At 41.9% G+C, this 18525-nt stretch overlaps 2 protein-coding genes across 4 annotated transcripts in view; one reads left to right on the top strand and one right to left on the bottom strand.

The window, feature by feature from the left end:
• Positions 1 to 18525, top strand: part of lingo1a (leucine rich repeat and Ig domain containing 1a) — a 340201-nt gene that overhangs the window by 6610 nt on the left and 315066 nt on the right. For all 3 annotated transcript variants that reach the window (XM_077517517.1, XM_077517520.1, XM_077517518.1), the window contains one exon: positions 171 to 279. The gene's annotated coding sequence lies outside the window, so the exon portion shown is untranslated. The remainder of the gene's footprint in view (positions 1 to 170; positions 280 to 18525) is intronic.
• Positions 1 to 18525, bottom strand: part of cspg4 (chondroitin sulfate proteoglycan 4) — a 75294-nt gene that overhangs the window by 22264 nt on the left and 34505 nt on the right. The window contains exon 2 of the mRNA XM_077517516.1: positions 153 to 316. Within this exon, the coding sequence (XP_077373642.1) occupies positions 153 to 316 (164 nt within the window). The remainder of the gene's footprint in view (positions 1 to 152; positions 317 to 18525) is intronic.

Below are 18525 nucleotides of genomic sequence, written 5' to 3'. Positions count from 1 at the left end.
ATACACTGACAATGGAATTCGGCATTGGCCAGGATCCATACCTGCGCTAGCTTAATGAACGGAAGTAATGTGTACCACTACACAACCAGTGCACAGTGATGTAATGTTTGTGCAAAGTCAACTTCGGTTACAACACTCATCCATCCACTCACCTGTATTTTCCCATTTAGGAGCTCAATGAACAAGTAATCGTCCATTCCAGCAGCCAGGAGCAGTAGGCCACTTCTCCGACTCGTCTTCATCTGTAGTGTCACATGGAAGCTGGTGACATCTTGAAAGGTTTGGATGCTGCAGAAACTGTCCCCAAAGTAGGATTCTGTGAAGAAAAAAACAAAAACAAAACCGGTTACATTTGATTTGGATACAAACCCCAAAATAAAAAACTGATGTCAAAGGAGAAGGCATCGTCTTAATTATGTCATAATCCATTAAAATCAAAGTGTGTTGCCACATTGAAATGAGACCAAAATACACCAGCAAATGCAGTATTATATTTTAATTTTGCTAGACATTGCTATGTGACGACTGTTTACTGTCGAGCATCCTGCTCCAGAGAAGCTACTTCAGCCTTTTAAGTAGTTTATCAGTCCTAACCCTTTCTGAGGACATTCATCCTTCATATGTATCCAATGGTATGCAAATTCAGTATTCAACTGAGCACTGAGGGCCATCAGCAAATGCCAGAAGCCATGCAGGAAGTCAATTATTTCCTATTGCACAGCCAAGATTACCCTGGATCAATGCCAAAGACAACCATTTCCGTCACGTGGGTTTCCCCTGAACTTTTACAAGATATATGGGGAGGGGCGGGGGGCTTTCCATAAACCATGTGACAGCTCCCGATACAGAAGCTCTTAGGGACACTCTAAAGATGATTTGGAAATAGTAATATGTCAGTGTTAAGGACTTTCCCATGAGACCCGTCCCTTAAAATCAACAGATTGGTGGGCATGCTGCCATGGGATGCATTCTCACCATAGCAGAATTAAACACTCTCAGCCATGATTAGGTGATAATACAGAGGAGGGAAAAGCCAAGACGTTAAACGATGAATAGGCAACCATGTGGGAGAAAATAATTAATTCCATCAATGAGTAACAGTTACCTTTAAAATGTAATTTTTAGGGCTGGGTATTGATTCTAATTTCCTCAATCAATGCGATTTTGATTCACAAGAGTTCAGTTGATTCGATTTTGATTTTTCCTGATTCACTTCAGTTTATTCCGATATCGATTAATTATAGAACATCAATTGTTCTTAAATTTCAAGGACGGTTCTCCACAAATATTAAGTTCTAAAGTCAATTTGGCGGCGGCACTAACTGGTCAAATTATTTAGTTTAGTAATAAATAATACGTGTTGTAATCAGTTAAGTGTTGCACAAACATTGACATCAGCTAATTCTAGTTTAATAATTGTAAATATAAACTTAAACTATTCTGAATTAAAGAGCAGTAAGTCAGGTCTTTCATAAATTTAATAAAATACTTTTAAATTCATGTGAACAGTAAATTTCAAGAAAAAAGTAAGATACAAAAAAACTTGACAAAGACAATCGATTCTATCGATTATTCTTTTTTTTTTTTTTTTTCTTTTTCTTTTTTTTTGCCGATGATGGGAAGTAATAAAATACAAATACTTTGCTGTACTTTTTTCTGGCACTTTGCATTTTGCTGAGTACGTATTTATCAGACTACCTTTTGCTTTTACTGGCTGCATTTTAACATCTTCATCTGTACTTTTTACTCAAACCAGCACTGTCTCTTCATGGTTAGCTTCACGGTTTCGAATATCTGCTCAAACCTTTCCTCCCCATGTTCTCTGGGTAGAAGGCTTCCACACGCCGAGAATTGACGGTAGATTAATTGAAAAGGAAATAGTATTGCGCCAATTTGCTGAGCAGAACAAACAAAGCTGTAACGACGTTACTTTTATAACTTTTGTTGCTCCCAACCCTGGTGGCAACTCTAAACATCTGACGGTTGCAATTGTCCTTTTCAGTTTCTCATCCTCACGGTGAACCGTCGCCGCTCAGCAGAGCAAACGCAAACCAGGACAATCAGTTTCATTTGCTGTCAGCAAGGACGGAAGCGAAAAGCCTCCGTCGTCACGCCCGTGCTTGGGAGATTTGACTAAGAGGCATCTGTTTTGTGCTTCCAAGGCTGCGTTGAGCAGACTCAGCATTGAGCCAAACACACACTGCACACAGTCTCCCCAACATGCATTGTTGCACAGAAGCGAGCTCAAGCAGCCAAGGAAAATGAATGTTGTAGCCTCCCTAAAATAAATATCCGGGACAACTTTTTTTAAACGGCACCACATGTTGAACCGTCATCGACGGTTTAATTGAGTAAACACACAAAATGAAACTCGAAAAACGGTTTTCGCTAATCGCTGGTGATTATAGAGTTCTGCTGTGTTTAGCTTAGCATCGACGTTTGTTGACTTCTTGAGCTTCTCAATGTGTCGCTTTTGTTCCGCTTTTACGTTAGTTTTGGGATATTCATCTGAAATTTGCTACGGAGTGACTACTAGCAGATATTTGTACAATCGCGAACAAGCTTGTCATAAATGATGTTTACGCCGGCTAGTTTGTAGGAATGACAGTGGAGTACTTCGAATGACTTCTCTCAGGGTGGGGGAGCGTAGTTAAGTTCACATTAATTACTGTTTTGATATTTATTTTCATGTGTTGTTTTATATGTGTATCTCACGGAGCCCTAAGGTGACATGGTAGAAAAATTAAACTTTTTACTCTCGCACAGATTGCGAGGGAACGCAAAGTTGTTGTTTTTTTTCTACCATGTCACCTTAGGGCAGGGGTGTCCAAACTACAGCCCGGGGGCCATTTGCAGCCCACCATACATTTTTTGGCGGCCCGCGGCAAATACTAAAAATAATAATAATAAAAAAAAAAAAAGAGGGTGGATTAAACATTTCTAGCGATGCAAAGACACAAATTTGCAGCTAATAATTCAGTTTCAGAAATTAAAATCGTTTCATCCACTTGTTGCTTAGTGTCAAGGTCCAATTTGTGAAAACATCACATTAGATTAATGGTTCTTAAGTGTGGTCAGTTGACGACCGGTTGTTCTTGTGGTTCAGAATGTCAAATTGGGATTCAGCTGCTGCTCAGTGGAGAGGCGTATCTATTATAGTGGCACACAGTGGTCACTATTTGCCTTGTGACGGTCAGCAGTTTTCAATAAGTAACTGTACATTATATCAACAATTTAGAATTGTTTCACTGATTTTTACCATGTTTAACTCATTCACTGCCATTGACGGAAAAAGACGTCAAATTATGCATTTTTTTGCTGGTCTGGGAATGAATGTGTTAATAAATAACTTAAAAAAAAAAAAAATCAAAGTGGCCCTTGCAGCTTTCTATTTTTCTGTATGTGGCCCTCAGAGGAAAAAGTTTGGACACCCCTGCCTTAGGGGCTCCGTAGTATCTCAACAACCAAAGAAAAAGCCTTTTTTTTTCCCCCCAGAAGTACCTTTAAAACACGTACTTGCACATGTTGCTCACTTACTTGTTTTCAAACTAAGTGGACAGAGACGAAAGTTGGTTGTACTTACTTTGTTGTAATTAACCAAAATAGGTAGGCAGATACTTAATTGATCTTGTAGGGAAGTCTGCGTGCCAAGTCCAGACAACCTTGAATACCGGCCATTAAGTGTTGTTTTTATTGAATCTACTTTGATTTAAAGTCAAATAAGTCACACCAGAGCAATTATGCGCTTTTCAAAATAAACTATCAACGCAATTGTGCGCTTTGTGGAAACTTGACGGACCGCTGTGCTTCTAATCGCTGCAACAGTGATTTGTGTTGTGTTTTAAAAAAGCACTCTGCTGTAAAAGTTTTGTATTGCTTCTGAAAAACTGTAACATAACTCGTAGTACCATGACAAATGTGAAGGAATGAACAGTGGGAGACAGTCAACACCAGATATTCGCATGGGTACACAAAGAGAAAATCCATGAGTAATTGAACCTCCCCATCTGAAAACGTTAGTACTTGCCTACATGTGCCACAAGAAGGCAACAAAGCGACAGTTTTGTGCTTAAGCACAACATTCAATAGTGCAGTTTTCCAAGGAATAACTCTGCTCAATAATTTATAGGTCACTACAAACCACTCTGAAACAATGTGCTTGTAAGGAACATATGTTGAACTTAACTCATTCACTCGCCGCCATTTTCACAGAAGCAATCCCGTTCGCTCCCGGCTGTTTGACTGGATTTTGGCTGATTTTGCAAGGCCCACAGAATATTGTTTTCTATTGCTATAAAAGCATGGAACCTACTGAAAGAAAGATTAAAGTCTCTTCTTTCATCAGGAAAAAAAATATGTTTCTATCTGTTTCCTTTTTGAAGCAATTAGCATTAGAAGAGAGCTAAGTTTCATCAGTTTTCACAAATCTGTTTAAAATTCTAAGTAATTTAACTTGTTTTCTAGATGGCACTGGTTGATCTCCTTTGCTCTGCTGGCATCTGCTGGCCGTTTGTGTAATAACTACCATTTCTGCAACCGTTCTTTGCAGTTGAGAGGCTGCATCAAAGCCTTCTGCCTAGCATAAAAACAAAACAAAAAAACACACGTATAAATACGTCTTTGGGACACTTACAACATAAAAAAAACGTATATACACGTTATTGGGAGCAAATGAGTTAAATGACGAGATGCTAATATTTGTATGGTGGTCCTTTGACAATATCCGCATGCAGTGAGGCAGCGGTCGTAGCTGCTTGAGATGTTCGTTGTATCCGTCCCGTATTTGATGCAAAAGCAAAAGTACTCCGGATGAACGACTTGCGCTAATTGCACACGAGCCTCCAGGCTGAGACTGCAACATAGACGGCTAAGAATCTTTTTTTTTTTTTTTTTTTTTTCTAGGCAATCGCATTAACAAAGAAAACCTCAATGAGCTCTCTGCTTCTTAAAGCCGAGCTTTTGTCGGATTGTTCGCCGAGCGCAAGGATCAAACCCTAAAGAAGAGACCGATGCCAAGACAATTGCACCCGCCTGGGGATTTTCCGGTTGAAAATCATCTCTCTTGTCTTGAGGAAGAAGAGCGTTTATTTCGTCACGTTTCACACTATAGCGCCACTTTCCGTTGCCTACCTCGACCTGGAATTCATTAGTACCCCTCCTGCTAAGATGGGTAAAACTCAAAGAGCTGCATTCAGAAGAAGCACATTTTCCAAACGCCATCTGTACAAATGACCCGCCTTGTTTCACTCTCGGGCCTTCTGTAAGTGATTTTCATGCCACTGCGTCCAAGGACTTGGTGAGAGGAAACACGAAAGCTGGTTTTTCTTTTGCAGTATCACATCAAGCTGTTGTCGAGCTCCACAGACTCGAGGTTTTGGGTCGATGGGATCATGCTGGGAATATGTTGATGTCTGTTCACCATCCTTCAGGGCCTAAACTAGTAGATTGGAGCCACCTCGACACAAAGTTTAACTGCAGGCTAATTTGCTCGCCGAACCACTTCGCGCTACTTAATTGTGGGTCAAGTAGGGACGCTGGTCTCAGGCCAGTGCAGATGGCGTTAATTTGATGCACTCGGAGGAAACAGAGTCTTCCTCTCTGTTTTTGCTTGTTACCTAATGAATGACCCTTGTTGTTTTCCTTTCCCTCTCTCCGCCTCTTCCTCTTCCCCCACACTCCTCTTTTTTTTTTTTTTTGCTCTCTTGACACATGTCCGGAAAAGGAAGATGAACTGAGGGACCACATAAGTGGGAAGACATTCAGTTGATTTGGACAGGATTTACTGTGCGGGACTTGCCAGATTCAGAGTTTTTATGGACTGTCTTTTGACGTGTGCAGCCAATTGCCAATTCACCTACTCTTTAGACCAGGGGGGTCTCCAAGTTCGGTCCTCGAGAGCCCCTATCCAGCCTGTTTTCCATGTCTCCGTCCTTCAGCACAGCTGAATCTAACGATCGGCTAATCGGCAAGCTTTGCAGAAGCCTGATAACGATCCCGATCATGAATCGGGTGCGTTAGTGGAGAGAAACATGGAAAACAGGCTGGAGAGGGGCTCTCGAGGACCGAACTTGGAGATCCCTGCTTTAGACCGATAACCTGGCAATAGCCAGATTGATATTGCGCTTCACTCATGGGAGTTCTCCGCAATATCCATCTGGTACGTTATTAAGGGTGTCACGATTTCGATTTTTTATCGAAATCGATCGAAATTACGTCACGATTTCGAGCATCGAAATAGAAGAGAGGACACACGATTCGATGCCCCCCCCGCGCCCGCCGCCACCGCCGCCACCGCCACCTCCCAGGAAAGCAAATGAGACGCAGCCATTCAGCTACTAGCTAACGGCACTTTTAGCTGACTTCTCCTGCAGTCATGATGGCAAGCGCGGACAGACACAGCAATGGTGCTTCAAGCCGCTCCCGCTTCTCTCGTCACCAGTTTGGAAACATTTTGCGTTCCCGGTGAGTTATGTCGACAACGTTCACGTTGTCGATAAAAAGACCACAGTTGCAAGATATGCTATGTGCGCGTACTGTACTCGGCCACGGTGTTACGCCCGGCTCGTCAAGGGGAAGGGAAGTAACACAATAACAGAAAATATAGAGTAGATAAACACGGGTCGACTTTAACATCTGAGTAGTTTTAATTGAAATTTCAGGCAGGGGTTTGACAAGGGAGTGAAAGTGGAAGGTGAACAAATAATAACCGCATTTGACAGAACTGACAGAACGGACCAATAGGGGTATAATACACGGATACACAATAGCGTCGCGCTGGCACAGTCGTCCAATCGGAGTGTCGCGCTGGCACAGTCGTCCAATCGGAGTGTCGCGCTGGCACAGTCCTCCAATCAGAGTGTCGCGCTGGCGCATTCAAACTGAAGTACCATTATACGGGCACCAGCCGACACAAACAATTCATACTAGGGGAGCGGAGCCGGCGGCGGGCCCGAGCCGCCAGCCTATAACAACGGGAAACACGACAAACATGACGGGACATTTACGCAGGCATCACAAAGATTTAGATTTATCAAATTCAACTAGAAGTGGGAAAACAACGGTCCAACCAACTATTTCATCCTCATTTACAGTGAAACTTCCACACACTTCAGCTCGCGCGAAACGCCAGATCCATAGGTCTATTTATAGCAGCAGACCTGCAGCCTTGGAAAACGCTGGATTCAAACATTTAATTAGTGTACTTGAACCACGCTACAGTATGCCCAGCAACTGTAACTGTTGGGATATAGTTTGTTCAGGCTGTATTTGTTCCATGACTTTGGATACAATATATTTTTTGTTGTTGTTGCACATTGCACATTATTTTAAGAGGAACGCACAGCACACTGTTGTAACCAAAAACAGTCAATAGATGGCAGGCACCCACTGTGACTTTTTGTTTTTGTTTTTTTATTTTTTATTTTACACTTCAGTAAGAACAAGACGGTTAACTTTATATTGTAAATAAATTCTTTGAATTTGATCATTCCTGCCTAATGTCAATTATCATATATTACATAAATTTACACAAAAATAATATGGAAATTGCATCACCTATATGTAGCCGATCTTTTGAAATAAGATTTACTGTACAATGAATAGAACCAATGATCATAGACTAGCCTTAGCCTACAGAAGCATATGCCTCTGTGTTATAAAGTGGGGGAGCGGAAAAAAAAAAAAAAAAAAAAAAATCGAAAAAAAAATCGAATCGTGACCCCAAAATCGAAATTTAAATCGAATCGTGGAGTTGGCGAATCGTGACACCCCTAGTTACCACGGTAATTTGTTCGGGAAAAGGCGGGACATTCTGTACAATAATTCGAGCTGATTGGACGATGCGGCATTGTACATGTGTTTTAACCAATCACGGCCACGGATGAAAATGTCATCTTCGTTCTTGTCCAAGAGGGGAGGAAAGCACAAACATCTGACCAGCTAGAAATGCACAAAGCGTCTCTCGTTGTTCAACAAACGGTGAGTAATTCTGCGAGAACAGAATTCATTCATTGTAATTGTCCATGTCAGGTTTGTTTGTTAGCCCCGGCGTCTGCACTGGCTTCCTGGTTTCGTCACAGTTGCATGTCCCGCCCCCAAACACGATGTCGCTTTGGTGGTTCCGGTTCGGATCGGTGGAAATGAACGGGCTTGGTACGAGATGTATTCTCCGGAGATAAATATCGCGAGATTTCATCTTACGAGAGCAAGGTTAGGGGACCGATCCTTTATTTGTAGAAAAAGTCCATCCATCCATCCATCCATTTTCTTGACCGCTAATTCCTCACAAGGGTCGCGGTGGGTGTTGGCGCCTATCTCAGCTGGCTCTGGGCAGTAGGCGGGGGACACCCTGGATCGGTTGCCAATCAATCACAGGGTACACAGAAACAAACAACCATCCACACTCACAAGCACACCTTGGGACAATTCAGAGCATCCAATTAACCTGCCATGCATGTCTTTGGAATGTGGGAGGAGCCCGAAGTACCGGAGTACCGGGAGAAGACCCACGCAGGCACGGGGAGAACATGCAAACGCCACCCAGAGTCCTCAGAACTGGGAGGCGGACGTGCTAATCACTCGACCACCCGTAGAAAAAGTCACCTTTTTTTAGTTGTTTTACTTATTTTTATTTTTTGTGTCTACACTTATATGTGTATTTATTTAATTTTATTTTGAGATGAACGGTCGCTGTACTGTATTTAGTTTGGCCTGGACTGCCTGTTAGGTAGAATAAGCACTTTACCTTGATATCAACGCAGGTTTTTAGGGTCGAAGTACTCCATTCTTATATATTTGATTTACCACCGTGTTGTTTTTGTCAATGAATGTGGTTATGCTAATATCTACCGTTCATTTTGATAATGATGGGTTCGGCGTGCAATGGTCTTGTCCAGTGGCCAGCACCTGCGCCTGCCCTGAAGAAATGTTTTAGCGAAATGTTCAGTTACAGACATAAGTGTTTTTGTTTTTTTTCCCTCACAGTCCTTTGAAATATGAATTTAGCTTTTTCCTAAAAATGTGAATCAGTAGCAAGCACAGCCGGAGTTTGTTTCCTCCAGCACAAATTTGCCATGGTAACAACGCCGGGGATCCAAAACAAACCACCCCCTCACGCTTAAGCCTATAAATAGTGGTTATGTTTCTCATTTGTTTCCTTTGCCGGGGCCACGGCTGTGGAGCGAGGGCACAAGGGCTTCTGGGTAATTACACGAGGGATAGGGTGTTATTAAGAAGAATGTACATGGCACCGCTCGAGCTCCCAAGGAATTGAACACTCCGTCGTTAACATGATTTGCAAACTCTTATGAGGGTCTATCATTTACTTTCCCCTAGATGGTTTGTGGACTGCAGCACATTGCGATCGATCTTTGGCAAGACTGTAAATATTCCAAGTCGTCTGTAAATGTGAGCTTTTGCGGAATAGCTTCGTTTAGATTTTAGCGAACACACAAAATACGCTCCAAGATGTTTTAATCTAGGAATATAAAATTCTGATAGGATATGATGAAGCTTCATTTTTTTTTTTATATATATATATTTGTACCTGTCATGCATGTACAATGAGACTTTAACTTCTAGCTTGAAACTTAAAAGTACAGTGCTGAGCAGACACACCCTTTCCAACAGTCACACTATCGTCCTTTCCTTGTTCCACTCTCACGTGTGTTACCTTATGCATTCCTGGTCCCCCTATTGTTTTAAACCAGGGGTGCCCAAACTACGGCCCGGGGGCCATTTGCAGATTTTTACCATATTTAACTCATTCACTGCCATTGACGGAAAAATACGTCAAATGATGCATTTTTCTTTTTTTTGCTGGTTTGGGAATGAATGTGTTAATAAATAACTAAAAATAAATAAATAAATCAAAGTGGCCCTTGCAGCTTTCTATTTTTCTGTATGTGACCCCCCCCCCCGCAAATCTGTGTATAAATGATGGCAATCGTTTTTAAGTTATATACCGTTATTTTCACGATGCGGCCCACTTGGTAATATATTTTCCTCCATGCGGTCCCATGAGTTTGCCACCCCTGCATTCGACGATCCAGGTGTACCTTAAGTTCTGGCCGGTGCGTACAAGATCAGCTTTTAAGACCTTGTTTTGGGGCAACAAGTTTGCACAATCAACCGTATTGGAAAGTTGGAGTCAGTCCACAGTAAGCGAGGACAGCAACAACTCTGCATTCCTTGACAGCACTGCTTAATACGGACCCCTTCTTGCCGCCGCCAACTTTTCACAAGTCGTCGGGGGGGACGCAATTTTACGGGCTTGGAGGAGCCATTTCTCACGGCTGCCTGAAAGCCGACTCGAGCATCGCTCGGGACACCTTTTCACATCCCCGATTCACCTCTGCATGGGTAGCGAGACACCGCCGCAAGGACTCGGGGAGGTCCCCATCTGAAAAAGAACCGGCTCACGGCGACACGGCGGGGGGGGAGCAACAGTTAAAATTCCTCGGCTTTCTTGTCTTTTTAAAAACCCAAAGTGACAACGAACGCAACCAGAAATTACGACCGCTGAAATTCAATGGAGAGTTTCAGAAAAAGAAGGCGTGAAAGAGAGGAGTAGAAAGTGTGCAAAAGAACATTGTGAAAGAATCCCTCTTGTTTGGCTTTGTGCTCTCTTAGAAGGTTCACTCTCCACGGAGAAGGAGGGGAAAAAAAGGCAACTTTGTTTGAAGAGTTACAATACGGGAGGGGATTTTTCTTTGTAACCGGTTTGATTTATTGAATATTATACAGTGGAATCTCGAGAAGTGTTAGGCATGTCTGCCTCACAATCGGGAGATTCAGCTTCAAATTGCTTTTGTAATATCTCTGTGTGGAGTTTCTTTGGGTGGCTCGGATTTCCTCTCACGTTCCTCCAAAAACATTTCATTTAGGTTAATTGAATACTCTAAATTAGGTGGGAATGTGAGTGTGAATTAACTATATTTCACATGTCCTGCGACTGACTGGAAAGTAGTCCCGGGCGTACCCCGCCTCTCACGGGAAAAAAAATCAGCTGGGATTGGCTGGAGTCACCCGTGACCTTTTTGTGAGGAGAAGTGGGGAAAGCAAATGAATGGATATAAGTTTAAATGGTTTTTACCCCTCCCAAGTCAAAGTATTTGAACAAATTAGGTCTGTGACGATTATTTGAATAACTCCAGATTTTGCTTCAAAAACGACAGGATGAAGCAAAATCTGTTCTCGAAACCGACACAGACAAAAGCATGCAAGACTCTGTTTAATGAACCAAATTACATTTTTGTCCAAATATGGAAATAATCTAGATGATCAATAGAATACTCGATTATGAAAATATTTGGTGATGCATACCTTCAAAGAATATTGTACGTAGGGATGTTCGATACCACTTTTTTTCAGACCGATACCGATACTCAGACCCTCAGTACTCACCGATGCCGATACCAACTGCCGATACCAGTAGTACATTTTGATAAATAAAAAAAAAACACTAAAAGATATTTTTAAACAAATATATTTCCTTTAATTGTGACAAAAAAAAAACAGCACAGTTACTCCTCAATAGACAACGCTCAAAATAAAACACAAAAATGCTTTTAGTTTAAGATTCACAATTTTGAAGTATTTCCAAACCGGTGAAGTTTTGGTGAAAAACTGCTGCAAGCTAGCGCCACTTACAGGCAAGGAGGACTCACTTAACGTCTTAACGCCCCTCTGCCATCGGTCGCTTGTACTCGTCTGCGTCACGAGTACTCGAGTACTTGAAAAAAGGCTGGTATCGGCCCAATACCGATACCTGGTATCGGTACTCGCCCATCCCTACCAAATATGGAAATAATCGAGATGATCAATAGAATACTCGATTATGATAATATTTGGTGCTGCATCCCTTCAAAGAATTTTGTACGTATTGTAGTGTGTACTGTCTGCAAGTGTGTATGTGTGTATATGTTTTCTTTTAGTGTTTAAATGTTTTTATTTGGTAGATATTAAATTTTTAGCTCCAGTGTTTCCTCATGTGGGAGCCTCCACAGTAGATGGATGGCTGATCTTCATCTATCTCACTGTGGATGAACTCCTCCTGGGTTCCTTTCCTTACAGGGTACTTCTGTGCCCCACAATGTTGTGGCGATCCTGTTTTTTTAATTTTTTTATTTTATTTGTTTTTACTTTTTATTGTATGATGGATGTCCAGCACTTTGAGTTGCATTTTGAACGTATAGGTGCTATATAAATAAAGTTTGATTGATTGATTGATTGATTGATTGATGTGAGTGTGAGCGGTGGCAAACAGCAGCTGCATCAGTGTTCTTTTTGTTTGTGTTTTACTGTTCTCTTCCCCGTGGCACTCCTTTTCAACATATCAGGGCATTACACCAGTGAAAAAGCCCATAGTAATAGCGCGGGCGTCAATGATGGAGTGCAATATAGTTGGGAAATTCAGAATTTCTGAATCTAAACAAACTGAAAACCCTAACATGAGTGCTACTCACTTGGAAAGAAAACGTCACGTATCATCAACTTGGACTTCATCACGCAGCCAGTGAAAATATTTCCACTTTTTAGTTCCGCGTTCACATTGTGCAGCAACAAACAAAACACTGTGCTCGGACAGAAGTTCACACAATGGCACGTTCTCAAACTCCAAATAAGGCACGCAAGACCAACACTCGCAAGCATGCTGGCTCGTCACGTGCGCCGCTTAAAACGCCGAGCGATGATCTCACAACATTGTAAAACAAACAAGTGTGAACAGAAGCATTGTGGCCAGTCCCTGGACTGCTTCACTTTATGGCCAACCGGGACACAAAGTGGTCCTGTGTGCGGCTGCGGAAGCAGGCAAAACCCGCCGAGGTCCCGCTTGGGTGGGTCTCATGAAAATAATCAACCTAAATCGCTCTCCAACTGAAACGTTGCATAAGAAACACGCTGACATATTGAGACTGTTTTACTTGAGCAAAAGCGGTGTTTACAACACTCTGTTGTTGGTGCCCCTTTTCACACACAAAAACAACCTCGTCGAACGATCGCATGAAAATCGACCGGAATTCTAATTGTCATTAAAAGCATTATCTCGAAAAGCGAATCTCCAGACTTTAATGGAAAATGACATCTTGAAACTGCTAACTATTACCATTTCGTTCTCAATGGGGAAATAGAAGCCTTGTAATTATTAGAGCACACTGAATGGAAATACAGTCAAACCTCGGTTTTCAAACATAATCCGTTCCACAAGGCTGTTCTAAAAGCGATTTGTTCGAAATCCGAAACACTTTTTCCCATTATAATTAATGTAAATAATTTTAATCCGTTCCAAGTCTTTAAAAAAAAAAGAAGTTTTTTTTTTGTTTTTTTTTTACTATTTTACACCATGAACTGCACTGTATACTGTTTACCATAAATAGAAGAGGGTAGAAATAGACACTGTTTTATTGAGATATCCTATCTAAAATGATGAAAAAAACAAAACAAAATGCAAACTTTTTTTTTTGTTTTTAATTCAATAGTCCTGCGCACTACTTTCCTCTTTTCTTCACCAGCTTTACCACTTGCACTTGCTTTCTTTGGACCCATGATTAGGGGGCTAATACACGATGCAAAACTAAAAAAAAATAAAAATAGATTTGCGTAAATAACAATGAACAGGTCTGCTCCGAACGAACTTTGAACACGAATGTGCTACGGAGGAAGCATCCTGTGCATTCCAGTTAGCTCGGCTCCCGAGTGAGTCGCGTTCAGGTACGCTCGGCTTTTTTTTCCAGTTTGGTTGAGAGCCGAATTTTTGTACGAGTTCTGAGACATAAAATTCTCACATTTTTTTGGGTTGAAAACCGATTTGGTTGAGAACAGAAGCGTTCGAAAAGCGAGGTTTGACTGTACTCAGGTCAAGTGAACAGAAGGGCAGTTTTAACACACTAATCATGAATTCCGGGGTGAATCCCCACCATGTGGAAAAATAGTTTTCTGAAGCCTGCAGGGAATAGACAGCAGATCCCACGACAGTGTTGATGGAAAGCACAAGTGCACCTTGACACCTTATACATCTAATTAAATGTCATTAACGGATTTTCATTATAACCTTAAGGGCTTTATTAAACAAAACCAAAAAAAAATCGAAAGAACAAACTACATTGGCTCGACAGCTCTCGATTTATATCCGAGCTAATAGTTGGTAGGAGGAAATGAAGCAGCAACCATTAAAGTTTCTTATAATCATGATGTCAACACACAATGGTGCAGAAAAGAGCCTCTATTGCCACGAGACTGATCGGTGCAGATAATGTTAGTTATTATTGTCTGGCAGTTTGGCAAGTGTGACACCATTACACCATTAGTGGCTGTGCCGTTCATTTTATTACAAGGGGAGGCCTTTATTGGGACAATTCTGGAATAATATTAAATATTTCTGCTCTATTAAGAATTTTTTTTTTTTTGTGAGACCTTGTGAACACTACCTCCTAGCCTTAGCATCTCCAGGGTTAGCATATTTATGGTAGCCAGTGTTGCCAGATGTACGATAATTATCGTATTTGTACGATAATTTCACCCTCTGTACGATCAATAATTCTAAAAAATGGCAAATATACGATAATATGACCATTTCGTATTATTGCCGGTAAAACTGAAACTGCCAGAGTTTTTTTGCGAACCCTGAAGGTATCTGTTCTCATGTGACATAACCAGCCAATCGCGCTTTGCCGAGCATGAGAAACGAGTGACGTCCACGCATTGATTGGCTGAATGGTAAGCGCCCGCCCCCAGGAGACGCTCTCAAACAGGAAATCGCGTGACGTTAACCCGCAAGGCAGCCCTGAGTGCCTGTGAGCGCTTTTAAACACAAAAACGACTATATTTGACTGTGGCGAATGAATGTATTTTGCTTATGACGGGTGTACGATAATTTCCATCAAAATACGATAATTTTGAGTCTATGGTACGATAATCCTACATTTCCCACCTGGCAACGCTGATAGTAGCTGTTTACGTTTAGCACCAGTAGCTAAATTAACATGATTACTAATGTTTTTCCGATATAACTTGCTTTTTAAGACCGACTCGTTTGTCAAATATTTTAAGTAGCTGGCCTCTGTCTCACTTATTTGCTACCGCTAAGCTATCAGTTTTATATCATGGGTTTATAGTAGTGCTGTCAAAGTTAAAGCGTTAACTAATTAATTAATCACCAAAAATTATCGCATTAATCATTGTATTACCAGAGATTAATCACACTATTCATTTTGACCGCAGATGATCCTTTTTAGCCAACACGCGGATGGTTATGTTAAAGGTAGCTGTTGGAGTTTGAGCAATAAACATAACTACTACCGTAGGTCATTTTTTCCCATTTTACATTATGCAAATAATTAATTGATTAGAAAAAGCAGGATGAGCGTGTGCAGTGGATATACATTTTTCAAGACGTCCTCATAACATTAAATGTCAAAAAAATTAACACATAACAGGTGTGCTTCAAATTTAGCAGGCAAAATATGTTGGGGAAAAAAAAGATTTTTTTAAATCAGTGATTAATCATGATTAATCAAAATTCTAAGATGTGATTAATCTGATTAAAAAATTTAATCGTTTGACAGCTCTAGTTTATAGATAAAAGTCCGAGGAGGTTAACCATGGCTGCTTTCCGTCATTGTAACTTGTATACTAATTGAATTATCTCCCCCCCCACCCCCATTCATCTTCCATTATTATTTCATATGAAATATTATTTTGTTAGTGGAACGTTTTTTATATTTCCTTATTTTGATTGACAAGTCACTTTAGCAAATCCAGGTATCCGCCAAAAATATGCGCCTGAGATTCTTTTCTACTGACATTTTCTGGGCAAGAGTGAATTTATCATATGGAATGTAATTGGAACAGCCTTGCTTTTTTTTTTTTTTTTTTTTTCAATGGAGGATTTATCCAGGAGCAGTTGTTATTGCTTTGTTTATGCCAGTTTTAATCCCAATTTATTTCCAGCAACTTCTCATTCATCGCTCACAGTCATTTGTGACATACTGTATGAAGACCCCCATTCAACTTTTGATGCCAGTGTCCCCTGCGGCAGTTTTGACTTGGGAGTGTGGGCATCCGTCACTCTACTGCTAATTAATTACCATCGTGACATTGGCTTTTCAGTGGCTTTTGTAGGCGGGGGAAGAAAAAGTGCTAAATTGCACTTCACTGCCATAAATTCTTCATCTGAATGTCAGCTCTGGGAATTGAAGAGCTGGAAACTTCCCCGTTATGTACGAGTGCACGCGAAAGATTGACTTTCGGTTGGAATCGCTTGTTGAAGGAACTCCAGGTTTTTTCCCAGACAGATCTTATAAATTAACCAACTCTCCAGTGGCCTGGTTTACCGAATCTCCCGTCAGGAATCCCATAGTCTTTGTTTTTGTTTAAAATATTTGAAACTCTTGCCTTGACTCCTGTGCCAAAAAATGGCGCTTCATTCAACACTTAAGTGCGCTTGATATATTTTTCTACCATACATGAAACTTCACGGGCGACGGTGGTTCAAACGCGTGATGTTCCTCTGTTGAAGATTCCATAATCTTAAGAAAAATGGTTGGTGTCAGTTGTACTATTGTTTTTCTGTTCGCTCTGGAACGAGTTCCACCTGTGTCTTGTGAACTTTCAGTCCTGTTTGCCTCTTGTCCCAAGAAATATGCTCCCCTCTCCGCCCTTTTGACTTCCAGCTGTGGCTGGTATCTGCTTCTCTCTGTTTGGTTGAGCTTCACCTTCACGTTAGGGTTGGAGGCTAGGCTAAGGTGATAGGGTTCGGTGTTAACATTAGGGTACGGAATAAGGGATCTCAAGTTCCAACGTTGTGTGCTTGTGACACAATTCGATTGCAGTACCTTCACTGTTTCCAACCACGTTTGCTGTTTGTGAAACATGAGTCATGTGATTTGAGCAAAACGTCCCAAATAAACCGTCTGCCTTTGTTTGTTGTCATTACTGTGACAACTTAAGTTGCCGTGTTTTGATTTTGTTCCAGAAACTAATCAAAGGCTTCAGAAAACGCTACAAAACTTGACCTGTTGTTTCCGCCACTGTAATTAGGAGTAGCCTCAGGCAATTTAAGGATGGATGTATGTCAGCGGGGATAGACTACAGGCTCTTATGTGACCCGAATTGAGGGCAAGGATGGTAAAAAAAATGGATGGCTCAACAGGCTCATTGTAAGGATCTACAAAGTTTTGAGTCTGAGTTGAGGTCTGAGATGAAAAATTAATCAGGATTCTGTTCTTTGTTGAACTTGACATCTTTTACATTTGAAAATTCTAGTCACATTTCTAAGGGACTCAATGTTTTCATGAATGAATATAACGTTTTACAATGAAGCACGGGCGGTCGAGTGGTTAGCACGTCCGCCTCCCAGTACTGAGGACTCGGGTTCGAGTCCAGGCTCCGGCCTTCCTGGGTGGAGTTTGCATTGCTCTCCCCGTGCCCGCGTGGGTCTTCTCCGGGTACTCCGGTCTCCTCCCACATTCCAAAGACATACATGGCAGGTTGATTGGGCGCTCCGAATTGTGCTTGTGAGTGTGGATGGTTGTTCGTCTCTGTGTGTCCTGCGATTGGCTGGCAACCATTCCAGGGTGTCCCCCCCGCCTACTGCCCAGAGCCAGCTGAGATAGGCGCCAGCACCCCCCGCGACCCTTATGAGGAATAAGCGGTCAAGAAGATGGATGGATGGACAATGAAGCACAGAGAATCTTGTCCTCAAATGATGTATCCTCAGAAAAAAGCGCATTTGCGTTTTGACAACTCAGCCACGCAATCCCTGATACAAGACACAGTATAGTTTTTCAAGCTGGACAACTCGGCTCAAAACAGCTTTCAACGTCATACCTCCAAAGTTTCCATGACCTAACGTGGCAGTGAGACCTTTCTATAAATCTGTGCTACGGGGAGTCCGATGGATGCAGAAGCTTCTGTGAACGGACCTCCCCCACAAAAAACACATATTTGACTTTAAGCAGGGCCAGGAAAGCCAGTGTGTGTTCAAGATCAGAGCGTCACATTAGCCCCCCATAATGAGAAGCAGCTGAAGGCACACACCGGCAGACTGACTTGACTGCCTGACCCGATCCAGTCCAGACGGATCTCCCGTGGACACCCTGCCCCGCCTCACATTCACCCCATATTCACTCAAACTTCTGAATTTAGGGCCAGAAAATGCATTGTCCAGATGCTGGCTCTCCGGTCTTTTCCGTTACTCCAAAGGCACGAACTGCAGACATAAACACTCAGACTCACCCCTGCACATATTAACACACACAACTCAGGCAGCAGATTAGACTTATATAGCAATTGATAGTCGTCATTTCTCCTGGGCCCGGTGGCTGAGTCAGCCCGCCGTCTGCCTCTGTCTCAAGGGTTTTCCACCGAGCTACCGTTGAGGGGGCCCGCCCTGCCCTGCCCTGCCCCACCCAGACGTCAGCCCAAGTCTCATTTGGGAAACCATCCCAGTACTGAGTGCTCACTCACAATAAACCCCAATAAACCGCATATAAAATCCAACACGGTGGAAATATGTAGTGGACATGT

This window comes from Festucalex cinctus, chromosome 3, assembly GCF_051991245.1.
Source record: "Festucalex cinctus isolate MCC-2025b chromosome 3, RoL_Fcin_1.0, whole genome shotgun sequence".
In the NCBI taxonomy this organism is placed as follows: Eukaryota; Metazoa; Chordata; class Actinopteri; order Syngnathiformes; family Syngnathidae; genus Festucalex; species Festucalex cinctus.
This window is presented reverse-complemented; position numbering and strand designations above follow the sequence as displayed.